General features: G+C 36.3%; 1 protein-coding gene across 1 annotated transcript in view; it reads right to left on the bottom strand.

Moving 5' to 3' along the window:
- HSD17B4 (hydroxysteroid 17-beta dehydrogenase 4) overlaps positions 1–15,744 on the bottom strand; it is an 89,965-nt gene that overhangs the window by 37,061 nt on the left and 37,160 nt on the right. Inside the window, exons 9-14 of the mRNA XM_023197323.2 lie at positions 14,654–14,745; positions 11,986–12,010; positions 9,947–10,075; positions 7,248–7,348; positions 4,339–4,575; positions 1,595–1,646 (exon numbers count right to left, since the gene is read on the bottom strand). Coding sequence (XP_023053091.1) covers positions 1,595–1,646; positions 4,339–4,575; positions 7,248–7,348; positions 9,947–10,075; positions 11,986–12,010; positions 14,654–14,745 — 636 coding nt within the window. The remainder of the gene's footprint in view (positions 1–1,594; positions 1,647–4,338; positions 4,576–7,247; positions 7,349–9,946; positions 10,076–11,985; positions 12,011–14,653; positions 14,746–15,744) is intronic.

The raw sequence follows: 15,744 nt of genomic DNA on the forward strand, positions 1-15,744 counted from the left end.
TGAGGTTTCCTTCACTCCTTCTAGTGGTTATTTTTAACATGATGAGGGTAAGTCAGCCTATGTCACTACCACTATAGCCAACAAACGAGCCATTAAGAGATGTTGCTATCAGTCTCCTGATGCTTGACACCCTATGCCTCATCAATTGCTGTGTTTTATAAACAGTAGTAGACTATAAACAGTAGTCGTGACCTTGGTTTCCTGCAGTTTAAAAGGTTCCAAACCACAAGCCTATCATATTTTAAACATTCACATTTACTAGTAAATGTTAAAACTACTTAAAGAAAATGCACAGGCTCTACTGAGAAAAAATAATTCATGAGAAATATAACTTGAGGCTAAGGAGGTAAAAAAATTAAAAAGTTATTCTCTACACCTTCCTATTCACATCACTGTTCAGTTATAAACACTCTGGAGTATACATCTAATCTCTCTTTTCGTATTTTAAAATCCTTAATAGCAGAAACCTATCTTACACATTTCTACTTCCCTTATAACAATGGTTTCCAAGTGGATCCATAGGGCTGGTTACACATGAAACCCTAGTCACTGTCACCAACACCACCACCCCACCACATACATACATGCACACATACACACACATACACAAACACACACACAATTTCCAAGGTTGGGATTGAGAATCTACATTTTACTTAAATTAACAGGTAATATAATGTAATAACTCGGGTGATTTTTATATGCTGCCAGGTTAGAAAATTACCTACTACCTAATACTGTGCCTTGCAAATACTGGGTATCCAGCAGATACTTGATCAATGCACAATCACCACAAAGTGTACTGTTTCACATAAAAAGAGCTGTTTTGAAAACTTATGCTATAATGCTTACACTGAAATAAAGCTATGCAGCTTCAAGTAATAAAAATCTCATAAATTTTTTAGAAAAAATAAAAAGGTTTAAGAAAAATATTCAAGTAGGATTCTACCTACTTGCTGACTTCTACATTGTATAATGTGAAATGACAAATATTAACAAAACATTCCTTTTTGTATTCTACAACCTTATATGACCAGTATATAATTAGACAACATTCAAACATCAAAATAGAGAAATAAATATATCAAATTTATAAATAAAGAGATTTACTAAACAAGATATTATCGAGAAAAGTAAAAATGATTATTAAAGCAGACTTGTTTTTATTTTCTCCAAAACAAAATAGAAAAAAAATGAATTACAAGAAATTCTGTTATCTTTTAACATTGTTTGCTTTATGCAAATCGGTATAGATACCCGAGAAAAGAACAATAATCCTAAGAACCGTAACAGATTATACATAATCACTAAGTTTAGAGCACACACACGAATGTTCCTTTCAGTTGTTAATAACACATACATCAACAGAGATAAATTATGAAATAAATTTTTAAGACTATTAAAGGACAAAGCTTAAGGTGACCAAAACAGGTACTAGTTAACATCAATCTACTCTAATGGCTCACATGCGCATAATAATTTGTGATATGTTTTATTAGGTCACTCTATACCAGTTTAACACACTGATGTTATTTAGAAGGTTAATCAGGAAATAAAAGTATGGTATTATGGAACTGGTATATCAATAACTCACCTGCTCTGGGAAGTGGTTTATATAACTCTAAGTATTGCTCTCCATGAAGAACCTAAGTTAGGGTAAACAAAATTTCATTAGCAAACTTTCTTGCTCCACAGGTTCGCCTGTGCATACTGCTACTCACAAGTGACACTTTACTGTCCACAGGCTCACATTTCTTCCCAAGTTATCTATCTCCGTTTGGCTTCTTCTTCTTAATCGTGTGATTCAAAAATAATCAATCCCCCAATCTCAAGACAGTCAGCTCTTCTGGAGCAGAGAAGATATATTTGTGTCTTTCTTGGCATTCATAAAGCCTTGTTGACTGTTAATTACATATTATTTGCCAAGAGACAATAAACTAGGCTGTATTCCCAGAACTTACAACAGTGCCTGGAACACAGCGGGCATCCAATAAATATTCATTGAATAAGAATGAAGAAATGGGCCAGTGCTAGTAATTTCAGGTCACATATACCAAATACAAATGACACAACTAAAACACAAAGTAAAACCTTACAACCATGTTCAAAATGAAAGCTCTGTCAATGTGAATATCCCTTTCTTATAATACTTTGTAAATTATCTACAAAGAGTAGATACTAAGGATACTGTGTAACTTAATAGCCACTTAACCTCAATGTATCAAACAAAGAATGCACCAAGGTATGTAGGAAAACAACAGGACAAAACCGAAACCTGAAGCATACACTCAAATGACCCCACTTTCACTGCAGAGGGCCAATTTTCCAGCCTTCCTCAGAACGAAGAAGAAGAAGAAAGAAGAAGGAAGAAGAAAGAAGAAGGAGGAAGATGGAGGAGGGGAGAAGGAAGAAGGAAGAAAGGAGGAGGAGGAGAAGGGAGAAGGGAGAAGAAGGAAGAAGCAGGAAGAAGAAAGAAGAAAGAAGAAGAAGGAGAAGAAGGAGGAGGAGGAGGAGGAAGAAAGAAGAAAGAAGAAGAAGAAGAAGGAGAAGAAGGAGAAGGAGGAGAAGAAGAAAGAAAAAGAAGGGGGGAGGGGGAGGAGGAGGAGGGGGAGGAGGGGGAGGAGGGGGAGGAGGAGGAGGGGGAGGAGGAGGTTGATGAGAAGACAAATGAAGGTTGGCCTTACTGTGTCACACAGCCTGAAAAACTCAAGGTAAGAAGACTAGGATTCAACTTCCAAGATGTATGAACACCATTTACCATTTCCAATTGTTAGGGGGAATTTTGAAACATTTGTTTTAACTTTTTGCATTTACACTGTTCAAAGTATACAGCAACTAACCATGGGAGTGTGAATGAAACAGCAAACTGCCCAGCACATATTTCTTGTCTTCCTCCCAGCTTCATGAAATACTCTAATAAAATAAGCGGCCCTCAACTTAGAGCAGCAATGGGCTAACTGATCCACCAGTAAATAGGCTCTCCAATCAGTCAAAGTTACAGATACCGGCTCACAGCCCCATGATTCAAAAATTATTACCAGGCTCATAAGCTGAATCTTACTCCAAGAAATAAAGTATACCCTATCTCAAAGAACTTCTCACCATTGTTCACTCCTCTTTCTTGACACACTTCATTCATTTGGCTTCTCAAATACCCCATTCTCCTGATACTCTCCACAGCTCATCTACCATTCCTGTTCAGTCTCCTTTTGCTAGTTCCTCTGCATCTCTTCACCCTCTCAACATCGCAGGGCCTCTAAACTCAGGCCTTTTCTCTACTTACTCTCACACATTAGGTGACTTCATCTAATCTCCAGTCTTTAAACATCACCTAAATGCTAAGGACCCAGTTAGACCCCCTCCCTGAACTCTAGACTCATATATTCAACTGTCCATTCTTACATTTCCACTTAAATGTGTAACAGGCACCTCAAACATATTTAAAACCAACTCCTGATCAACCCCACCTTAAAATAAATGTGTATGTATAAATTATACATAATGCCATATGTAACTACTATACATATTAAATACACTATACATAATTATACATTACATATAGATATGTGTAATGTACAATTATATACAATGTCTATATATGCACCCATATCATTCTAGTTATCCAGAACAAACATCTTCATCCTTGACTCCTCTTTTCTAACCCTCATATGCGGCACTTTTACTTGGATTACCATAATAGACTCTTAAGTGGTTTCTCTGCTTTCATGCTTGGCTCCCCTATCACCTATTCTCCAACAATAGCAAGCTTGAGCCAGTGTGTGAACATACCCAGATTATGTCACTACTCAGCTCAGACTGACAAATGGCTTCCCATGTTCATCAAAGTATATGCTGAAATTTTTACAATTACTCCTTGGCCTTCTCCTACCATTGGCCCCTTGCTCACTCTATAGCTATGCTGGCCCTATGATTGTTCCAAAAACAAACTAAGTATGTGCTATTTGCCTTCAATACTCCTCCCTGGCTTGCTTCTTCACCAATGTCATGAGGTGAGAATTATCATATCCATTTTATAGATAAGGAAACTGAAGCCTAGAGATGTTATTTGTCAAGTAAATGGCAGAGAGAGGATAAATAACATTATGCCAGGGGTATGGGACTACACGTACTTCCTCTTTTCTTCTTTTTGCTGGCATTTTAAACAAACACTCCCCTCTTTTTTTCTTAAAAAGAAAAATCAAAAGATATGCTAACCACTATAAATAATTATATAAATATATATATGCACACTACACACATATACATATAAGGTATGACATTTATGAATAATATTTACAGAAATAGAAAAGTAAAATAAAGGTTTCTTATTAGGTATACCTTTGCAAAGTTGATTGAAAGCCCAGGAATTTCTGCCAATCCTCCACCCATTAGAGACTTCTGACCTATGATAACTCCGAAGGTGGGCAAACAGGAGAAATCAGAACTTCCTTCATAAACAAATTTCAAATCTTTTGGATCCTTGATTGATGCTCCCACTCCAAGGGCATACATAATAGCTTCCAGTTCCGTATAAGCATAAGAAAATGGAGGGAGTTTCTGGCCAATAGCTCCAGCCTACAGGACAGTTTTAAAAAGTAATTTATTTCATTGATAACTTGTCAAAACTATTAACTTCTTACATACCTAGTTTTGTTTTTGAATAGATGCAAATACAATGTCAGTGAATTTGATGGAGTATAATTATTGCAATTATACTTGATTTTTTTAATAGAAACTAATTAGGTAATCTGTAGAAAAGGACTTCTTTACAGTTAAGAACTTTTTTATGCCTGCTTCTTGCTAACAGACAGTATGTCTCATACTCAACTTTCCTGGCTCTAATTCAGCAATTATTAGCTACCCAAAAAACTAAAAAATAATGAAATTTTAGCTCATAAGACCTAATGTATAAAATTCGCTGTAAACAGACGAGTAAAACGCTGCTTAATGAATATAAATTTGATTGCCTCATAATGGTTTTGGTTTGTTTGTCTGTTTTGAGACGGAGTCTCGCTCTGTCGCCCAGGCTGGAGTGCAGTGGCGAGATCTTGGCTCACTGCAACCTCTGCCTCTCGGGTTCAAGCAAGTATCTTGCCTCAGCCTCCCAAGTAGCTGGGACTACAGGCCCATGCCACCACACCCGGCTAAATTTTTTTTAATATTTTTAGTTGAGACGGGGTTTCACCATGTTGGCCAGGCAGGTCTGGAACTCCTGACCTCGCGATCCACCTGCCTTGGCCTCCCAAAGTGCTGGGATTACAGGCGTGAGCCATTGCGCCCGGCCCCTCATAATGTTTTTAAGTAAAATAAAATTTAACTTGAATTTCTCTCCCAGGAATATCCTTTGCCTAACTGGATATTGTCTTTTTCTACTTAGTGATAATACGCGTAGCTAATAAGTGAAGTACATATTGGGTTATAAAAGAATAATGTCCAATTTTTCAATCATTTTTATTCTAAAGTAGAAGTTGGCAAACAAGGACTGAGAGCTAAAATGGTTTATATAGATTGATTAAAAATAAGAAAAACAGAAAGAATATGTAATGGAATACAAGCACTGTGCAGCCCACAAAGCCTAAAATATTTACTATATGGCCCTTCATCAAAAAGGTCTGCCAACCTTTACTTTAAGGAAAAATCACATTTATATACTGACCATATTCTCAGGCTTAAAATTAGAATTTTAATTTTCTTTATCACAATCCCTACCATAGGTTACAAAACACCAGAATCTAATATGGCAAATGACTTACTTCTTCCTACTTATCCAGTACCGTTTTTTTTAAGAAAGGATACAAACAGGAACAGTAAATAGGCAAATTTCACATGAGCTATAATCACAATTGTTCTCGAATTTCTGGCACAATGGGAAGCATTTTACTTGCAGCCATGTTGAAACAGTTCTAAAATACTATATTGATGCTTCCCTTAAAAGAAATGGACCCAAAAGAGCACTAAACTAGATAGATATCCTTTTCTAAAGAGTTAGAAAATGTTACTAAAGTAGGATTATTGATGGTCAAGAAAAAAAAATAATACTTGTCATACAGTTAGATACAGAAATCTAACTGTACTGAAAAAGTAAAAGTTTAATATTTGAGCTTATGTTCAAATTCTATCAATATTTAGTACATATTTTATATACAGTTTTATCATCACTCATTTAGCAATAAATAGCTTAGAAAATAATTTTTGTATGTGAAAAAAGCTGCAAAATTATTTACATTTCAAACAAAATGTTGCTGATTATAGGCACTTCACTTTCAACATAGAGGTTTAAAGCCTTGTGTGCATTAGGTAAAGGGGTAAAAAACACAACAAAGAACCTGGGAGCATAAAACCTCCAGGAATCATGGTGTCATAGTCTCCCCTCCCAAATACAAATTCCCATACAACTCAAATCTACTTAAAGTCAATTTAAAGTTATCCTTAAAGAGATAAAGAGCTACAAATGGGTAGAATGAGAAATGTATATGGAAGACAGACAGTCCAGGCAGGCATAGACTTCAGGACTAGATTATCAGTTTAGCCACAAGTCATTTTATCGACAGTTGAGATAATCCCTTTTTTCCTCTTCTATCCAGTACCTCCGTGAGTCAATATCCAAACAGCATTGCAGAGGGTGAAAATGAGGTTGGCTAAAGCACCACTCAGGCAGCTAACTTGACTCATCACACCCCCTGATGGAGCCTACCAAAAATTATATGTAAGTAAGGAGCCTCCCTCTGAAAAGTTCATGCTAAGCTTTCAGCAGCTGTTTCCAACCAGGAGAAGAAGCTGAGTGGGTTACCTCCATTCTCCAAGCCCCACTCAGCTACTAGGTAAAACCTTGGAGATTGATACCCAATCGCTCTGATCTCCTTTCCCACTAGGGAAAAGAAATGTATGGTATACAGTCCAGAGAAATCTAAGAGAGGGAAAAGGAGAAATTAAAAAGACAAATAAAGTACTCTGGACAGTGTCAGAATTCATCCTGAGCCATCTCTTCATGTGGCTCAACTGTCCTGAATTCTCTGTATGTTGAAATTAGGCTGTATGCTATAAAGTCATTCATAAATGATTTCTGAATAAATCCTCTACTTTAAATTATTTCTGCCACTGCTTCTCTCCATTATTAGTGACTGAAAGAAAGCAACTGCGTCCAAAAGAAAACAGAAAGAAGCGGGAGAGGAAGAAAGCAGGGAGGGAGAAAGGGAGGGGAAAGTCTCCAGATAAGGCAAAGGCTTTAGGCTTTTTTTTCCACTTACAAATCCTGATGTTGCTGTAGACGTTGCATGACTAGTATGATTTGCTGAAACTCCTTCTGAATCTATTTTACTTAGAACTTCAATTATACTGCCAGTTGATTCTAAAATTAAAAATGAAAAACAAAAAAAATAAAGCTTTGTTAAAGATGTGACTAAGAAAAGCTACGATATGCTACATAATTATTCCTATAACATTCAGTAAACCTGCTACAGAGCCTCCGTTGCCACTCATGAACTGAATGTATGATGTTAGACTACTGAAGGGAAAAAATGGCAAAAGACTGAAATTGACCAAACATAAATGGACATCTTCAATGAAATACAAGACATTGTCTAGCATATCCTTCCCTGGTTATCTGATTCCAAGGGGGCTCTAGAGCTTTCCAAAGTCTTTAAGCTATTTTACAACCTTTAAAGAGAAATACTTGTCTATAGACACGCAATTTGTCTGGTGGAGAGATCACTGATTCCTCTTCTCAACTGATTTCCATTCTTCCCAAGATGAAAGAATACTGATTACCTCTTCACCCCCGCTCCCAGTTCTCTGTACAAGTAATAGCTCTGAAGATAGTACTAAAAATTCTTCCAGAGAAAATCATCATCAAAACCAGTGACTCCAGACAGGGATCAAAAGCTGCTGTTCTGTGGCTCTAAAAGGTTAATAAAGGAGGCTCATGGGGCATCCACATACCGTAAGATATTCTGAAGGCCCTGGGACCTTTCTAACAAACCTAAGCAACATGGGCTTCCTTCTGAACTCAGACAAAACCATAACCAAGGCCGGGCGCAGTGGCTCACCCCTGTAATCCCAGGACTTTGAGAGGCCAAGGCTGGCAGATCACTTGAGGTCAGGAGTTCAAGACCAGCCTGGCCAACATGGTGAAATTTTACAAAAATTAGCCAGGCATGGTGGCACATGCCTGTAATCCCAGCTACTTGCGAGGCTGAGGTGGGAGAATCGCTTGAACCCAAGGGGCAGAAGTTGTAGTGAGCCAAGATCACGCCACTGCTCTCCAGCCTGGGAGACAGAATGAGACTCCATCCTAAAAAAATTAAATAACCAAACTACAGAGTCTGAAAAGACCAGAGATATCTGCCATTCCTGATGACAGCAGCAGAGCGGTTTCTTGCCTATTAATCTTCCCCCTACCATCCCATTCATATTGCTACCTAGAGGGAAGGTTATTTATTTGAAAGGCACCTCCTTTTAGAAATAGACAACTTGAATTACTTGTTGGCTCAAACACTGGCTAGTTTAGTTTTTCTGGGATTTAGTTCCATCATCTGTAAAATAAAAATATAAGAAGAGATGCTCTGGAACTTCAATTCTCATCAAAAACATCATTTCTTTAAGTTGTGCTTCAGACAGAGGTATCTTTTGCTTATAATTAGTTATAATAATTCAATTAGATGGCTTTTTAATAAGTTTAACACTTTTGAGGCAGAAATACTTTTTGAGATCGATATCAGAGGAAAGCTTTTACTATACTTTTCTTTCATTTGTTTTCATGTATAAGTGACTGTTATTCATAGAATAAATTTCTCGAATGTCTAAATACAAAATACAAAAATGTTACCATTTATGACATAACAATCATGTTATCATCTGATTGAGAGTAAGTATAATGAAATTTCAATAAGTATTCCAGTAGGTAGGAAAGTATCAATACGGAGGAAAAAAACCAGAGTAGTCATTTTTCAAATATATTCTTCTATCAAACTTTAAATATTACATCACTATGAGAAAAAAAGGTTTTTTTAATAAAATGACCCTGACTCATGATCTTTTCAGAAAAACATTTCAAATTTCATATATTACATGCATATGTGAATTACACTAGAAAAAAAATTATCTGACTTTTATTTGGTTATCTATTTCTGTGGCATATTATAGGAGATTAAATAATTCAAGTTAATAAGCAATTATTAACCCTTCTATGAGTTCAGCACTATGCTAACACCAAATATATACAAGAAATACATACGAGATACAGTCTCTGCCTCAAAGGAATTTACCAGGCAATTAAGAAACCACACATTCATGAAACAAAAGAAGTGGAGAACAGTTATAATTAGATGCTCAAGTGCTAGAAGTTCAGCTAACAGAAAAATCAATATACCCTAGACTAACTGGGCAGGTTTTGTTGAACATCTGGGGCTTGAGTTTTTCTAAAGAAGCATTAAGATTAGCAGAGGAGATAAAAGGTAGAAGTAGTATGTTAGAAAAGCAGAGAAACAGTAGCAAAGACAAAGCGCTGAAACAAAGCCACATTTATGCCCCAAACAGAAAAGAGCTGAGCCTAAATAATAAAAAGGCTTAATCTTTTTGAGAAAGAAAGAAATAAAAATATGGTAAGATTGAGAACATATGGGTAGACAATGGAAGACTCTGAAACGAACCACCAGCGCGGATGTAAGTGCATTCAGCACAAATGAGTAAAGATTTTATGCCATCCATCCCCCAATCACACATAAACCCAAAAAACAGGATAATAATAAAGCTGAAAAATTGACAGTGAGAAATAACATAAATATCTTAAATGTGAAGAGTTCTAATACCTACTAGAGCAGAAAATATGCTATAGATGATTCAAGTGTCTTAGCACTACAGTTAACACAGAAGACAATTCCATAAGAGAAGAAAATGCTTGCTGCCTCTGATTCGCCAACCAGAGCTAATTGATGGGGACTCTCTTTACCTTGGATACTCTGAGGCTTGCTGGCATTCTCAAAGTCACAGATCTTCTTCCAGTTAGCCTTCACTGCCTCAGGAGTCATTGGGTGATTCTTTTGTCTTACAATAGCTCCAAGAGTCCTCTCCCAGCGTACTGGTTATAGAAACAAAACTAACATACTGAGCATGTAGTTGAGACACAGAAAGTAAGATGCGTAAGAACCCTTTCATTTTTTAAGAGAAAGGAAATTCAGAAAAAAAGGGATTCTAACCCCTAAAGAGTTTTACTATAACCCTTAAAATGAAATTTTCCTAACAAACGCATTAGGATAAGGTCAATTTAAAGATAAATTTGAAGCTGAAGGGAAAAATTTCTCCTCTAACTATGCTAGACAGTACTAGCACTTTGGGAGGCCGAGAGAGGCGGATAATGAGGTCAGGAGATTGAGACCATCCTGGCTAACACAGTGAAACCCCGTCTCTACTAAAAAAATTACAAAAAACTAGCCGGGCGAGGTGGCGGCGCCTGTAGTCCCAGCTACTCGGGAGGCTGAGGCAGGAGAATGGCGTAAACCCGGGAGGAGGAGCTTGCAGTGAGCTGAGATCCGGCCACTGCACTCCAGCCTGGGCGACAGAGCGAGACTCTGTCTCAAAAAAAAAAAAAAAAAAAACACAAAAAAACAAAAAGACAGTACTAAAGGTAGAATGTTATGTTATGTTATGTGAAAAGGTTTAATTATATAATAATCACATCAAAAGACTGACTTTATGACCACAGATTCCCCAAGTAATATACTTCATTCTTCTTGTTTATAAAACGAAGATAACTAAATAGAGCTTTGCTGAGTTAGCAAACTGAAGACTAATAGTAAATAATAGGTCAAAGACTTCAGTTAGCAAAAAATTAGTGTAACAGGTGGCCCCAAATAATTCTTCCTTACCTTCTCTTTGCTCTACCTCTATTTCCACAAGAAGTCAGTCAGAACGCACAGATTCATAAAAACCATTACTGCTGCATAAGGAGAATTTTTAACACTGTTTTCTTTTTAAAAACCAGAGGAATAAATAACTACTAATAACCTTATTTAAACATAATAGTCAGACATTGATGATTGTTAAACTGAAGATTTGTATTTGGGAATGACAGAAATGCCTGTGTCTAGAGCTTTCCTACTGATAAAGTACCAGATATAGCTTTTACTGTAAAACCTTAGGTTCCTTTTGTAAATGAATGTGATAAGACACTCAAAAATGCTTCAAGAACATAAGCCACTTTAACAGAGAAAATGACCATTAATTCTAAAAATGCTATACTACTACAGCAGTGCCCTCCAGTGACAGCAACCTTTTAAATGATTCGGTTAATTGGATTAATTTTGACACCCACAGCCAACCCAATAGGAGTTGAGACACAGACATTTTCACAATTTTCTTAGTGCCATAAAGCAATTCTCAAATTTGGAGTTCACAAGGTTTGAGAGATGGGGTAGGAGAGGGTTGAAGCCAAGTAAATTTACTACTGGGCTAAAGCGGAATCATTCCCATAGATCAGCTGCAATTTCTGTCCCAGAAAGTTGTCCAGTGTGATTCCTCACTCCCCTTGACATCTCCTACTTCATGGAAGAAAATAATGACATGGGAAAATTGGAGAACTTGCCTGCTGCTCTAGAATAGGCTCAGCCCATCTTTTTCCAAAACCGCTTTCCCTCCCACTCATTTCTCTGCTGAAACAGCAAGAACAAGCATGTGGGAAGCCAAAGACACGGGAGGATGACTATCAATATATGCTGTCTGAAGGAATAGCCAGTTCTGAGTAAGACAGGACAAGTCCTGAATAACGACTGCCTACAGGAAGAATAGATAGGGTCTTCAAAGGGCCACAGACCTAAAGGACAATCACAATGTTTAAAAATATCTGTTGCTATAGCAATGCTTAAGTTTGAATATGCAAGCACTATATCCAATGGTTAGGCATTTGACAAAAATCTTACCTACGTCAACTAGATATGCAGGTTTAAAGATAAGGAAATAATCTATACAAACCAAAAACTGAGAGAGACTTACATTTTCCAATCCATCCTGCTCCAACCTACCAAAAAGAGGGGGGAAACATTATACCATCTAATGTGAAATCACCAATACAATTTTTTTTTAATTAAAAAAAAGTCAGCTCCTTTACTAGGAGTATTACAATTCCAGGTGATGGGAGATGAAAATAATGGAGCTCTATAAAAGTCCACTGGCCCCCATGACTTTGCACTGTTCATGTTATCAGAGCACAAACATAAAACAGCACAATGAAGTAGAAATGCATGTAATAGAAAAGAATGAATCTGATGTCAGAGACCAAGACTTGACACAAATTTGTCTACTGACTACCCTGGCCAAATTATGTGACCTACCTAAATCCAAGTTTCCTCAAATGTAAAATAAAAATGACAGTACATATTTCATGTGGTTACCATGAAGCAAACAATATAAATAGTACACTGCCTAGCATATCATGAGATCAAAATAAATGTCCCTCTTGAAGGAACTACTGAATTACAAAGAAAACCAAAGCCAAATAAAAAAAGTATTTGACTTAGCGAACTACATATACTCATTTTAATGAAACATCTATATGTAGAGATAAGACAAATGACCAAATAATAACTGCTACCCAGGAAGATCAATTTTTCACTTCTATAATTTTTTCTAGAGGTCATTCAAGAAAAATCCTTAAAAAAAAAGTCTGATGTAAAGAAAATGTGTTTGTCATGACTTCAAACACCACAACTACAGTGTGCCCAAACTTACCACAAAAATGTCACATGCATAAGATAGAAGAAACGTATCAGCAGACGTCCTAGTGGCTCTAAGTTCAAGGGTGTGGCTTTTCGTCACCCTTTGCCCTCTCTATTAATATGCCTGCATCTTTTATGATACAGCTAGTCAGCCTTGATATAGTTACAGTAGACAAATCAGCAGTGGTTTTGATATCAGGCAAAATAACCACCACTTTTTGCTGTATTTTGGAAGTGAAGTAATAAGTTATAAGCTCCTCTCAGGTGCTAAAAACGATTGCTCCAGCTGAGCTAAAAATATTTGTATCTGCCACTCTAGATTTATCAGAACTTCAAAAAGTGGCAATTTACTTTCAAGGTTTAAGTCAGGATGTTATGCACATCTCGTAGTATATTTTATCAATCATGCATGCCAAATGTTCCTCACTAAAAATGTTCACAATATAGTAAAAGAAAACAGTAACATAACAAAACTTCATCTGCAGCATGATCCTAATTGTCTGTGTGTTTGGGTGTATAAAACGCCTATCTGGGCCGAGCGCGGTAGCTCACGCCTGTAATCCCAGGATTTTGGGAGGCCAAGGCAGGCAGATCATTTGAGATCAGGAGTTTGAGACCAGCCTGACCAACATGGTGAAACCCCGTCTCTACTAAAAATTTAAAAATTAGCTGAGCTTGGTGGTGGGTGCCTGTAATCCCAAATACTTAGGAGGCTGAGGCAGGAGAATCACTTGAATCCAGGAGGCGGAGGCTGCAGTGAACCAAAATCACACCACTGCACTTCAGCCTGGGCAACAGAGTGAGACCCCATCTCAAAAAAAATAAAAATTAAAACACATATCTAATAAAAGACTAGAAGGAAATACATAAAAATATTAATCCTAGTTCTCTCTGGACAGTGATAATGTGGAAAATTTTTATTTTATTTTTTATATGTTCTTACATATTTGAAATTTTCACAAAGAGCACATACTATTTTTGTTCACAAAGTTAGTACTAAACATAATTGTAAAAGATAAATAGTTTTTAAAAATTCCTTAATGAGGTAAAAGAAGAGCAGGCAAAATTTTGGACTACAGATGGCTTGATATTATTAAACTTTCCTCTTCTATAAAATAGAGTTATAAAGTTCTTTCTACTTCTAATATGCCACAATTCACATTCAATGAGTCTGATTAGGAAAGTGGAGGAGGAGGAGCTTAGAGATATGTAGACTGTTTTTTTTTTCCTTAACTTACCCATCAGCTTTTCATTCAAATGAAATAAGCTAATATATCCCTCACTTTAAATTGAGCCAAATTTCATCAAACAGTGAACAATGGATCTCACTTCATGATGGGATTATGTGTGGATAATTATTTTTATAATAAACATTTAAAACTTCGAAATAAAGAAAAATAGAAAAGTTTATTTTTTATGTAAAAATAAGTAATGTTACATTTATTGACCTATCACACAAGATTAAATTCCTGCTATACTGATAATTAAAATTGGTGGGTGGTGCTATGTATTAGGCCCTATGCCAAGGGTTTAAAATATGACTTGTAGCTATCACAAGGAACCCCAGGAAACTAAAGTTCAGGAAGGTCAAACCAGCAATTCCCAGAATAAGAATTCAAAATCTGGCCTGGTTAACTCTAAACTCCAAGCTTCATCTTTCCACCTTATCATTCAGCTTCTTAAATAATGAAATTTCCCACATTTTGACTGAACACATCAAACCAGCCACATCTCCATTTGGTAGGAATGTTACAAATGTAGAACTAAGTAAAAACACAATTTATAAAGTTGCTGTTACTTTCCAAAAAATGGGTATTAGTCACCACTTTTAATTACAACATAGACACAATATTTAAGAATATACAAGTGATGTCCACTGGTGCAGATTTTTACAAATGTAAGCAACTGGAGAAAACTAATAAGAGAAAACAGGAAGGTGCAAATACCTCAAACAAGCCACCATTCTCCTCACAACTCTCATGACAAAGCCAAAGGACAAGTGGTGCCACATACTCTGGCTTCAGAGCTTCCACGAGATCTGAAATAAAGAATATACACATATCTTACCCATCATTTTACTGTCTAATAATTTCTTACTTATAAAATTATAGGTAATTCAGAGACCTTTAAAATAAGAACAAAATGAGTATGTACATAACTAGTTTAACATTTAAGGCTTTGGGAAGAACTTTTTTTAACCTCAACTGAGCCATTTCTAAAGGGCTCTCAAGCTTCTGAAATTGTAAGTATCAGACACACCTTTCCAAGATGAGTAACATATCAATACTGTTCACAAGAAGAAAAGTTAGAACTGCCTAGACAAAGATTGGTGAGCAAAACTGTATTTAACATGAGAAACTTGGGTACCATTCATTCCCAAAATTATTCTATTCTCCCAGCTATTAACAAGAATCTAGAAAACCACAAAACAGCCTAGACCACTATAGTGGCAGAAAATGATTGAGAGTGCTGAATCCTAACCACTAGACCACCAGGGAAGGCAGATAATGATTGAAATAGACCTTGCAGACATCACTGATGAGGGCACAAAGTATAAGAACTACTCTCCCATTGCATATGTTACTTTTTTGACTTTTTAAAAATTAATATATACTAGTTATACATATTCTGAAGGTACATGTGATATTATGATGCCTTATACGATGTGTAATGACCAAATCAGGGTAACTGGTATACCCATCAACTCAAACATTTATCTTGTCTTTGGGTTAAGAACATTACAAATCTTCTCCTCTAGCTATTTTGAAATGCACAATAAATTAGAGTTAACTATAATTTCTCTATTGTACTATCAAATACTAGAATTTATTCCTTCTATCTAACTTTACTTTCGTAGTCCTTAACCAACTTCTCTTTCCCATTGCACTTTCTGTGAGTAGCTTGGTGAAGCAGAAAGGTGCTACATGAAGAACGTGAAGAGCTGGATTCTAGTACTGAACCTGCTATGCAAGCAACTTAAGAACGTGAGTCCATCATTCAACTTCCCTAGGTCTCTATCTTCATTAATAAGCTAGTA

Source organism: Piliocolobus tephrosceles, chromosome 4 (assembly GCF_002776525.5).
Source record: "Piliocolobus tephrosceles isolate RC106 chromosome 4, ASM277652v3, whole genome shotgun sequence".
Classification (NCBI taxonomy): Eukaryota; Metazoa; Chordata; class Mammalia; order Primates; family Cercopithecidae; genus Piliocolobus; species Piliocolobus tephrosceles.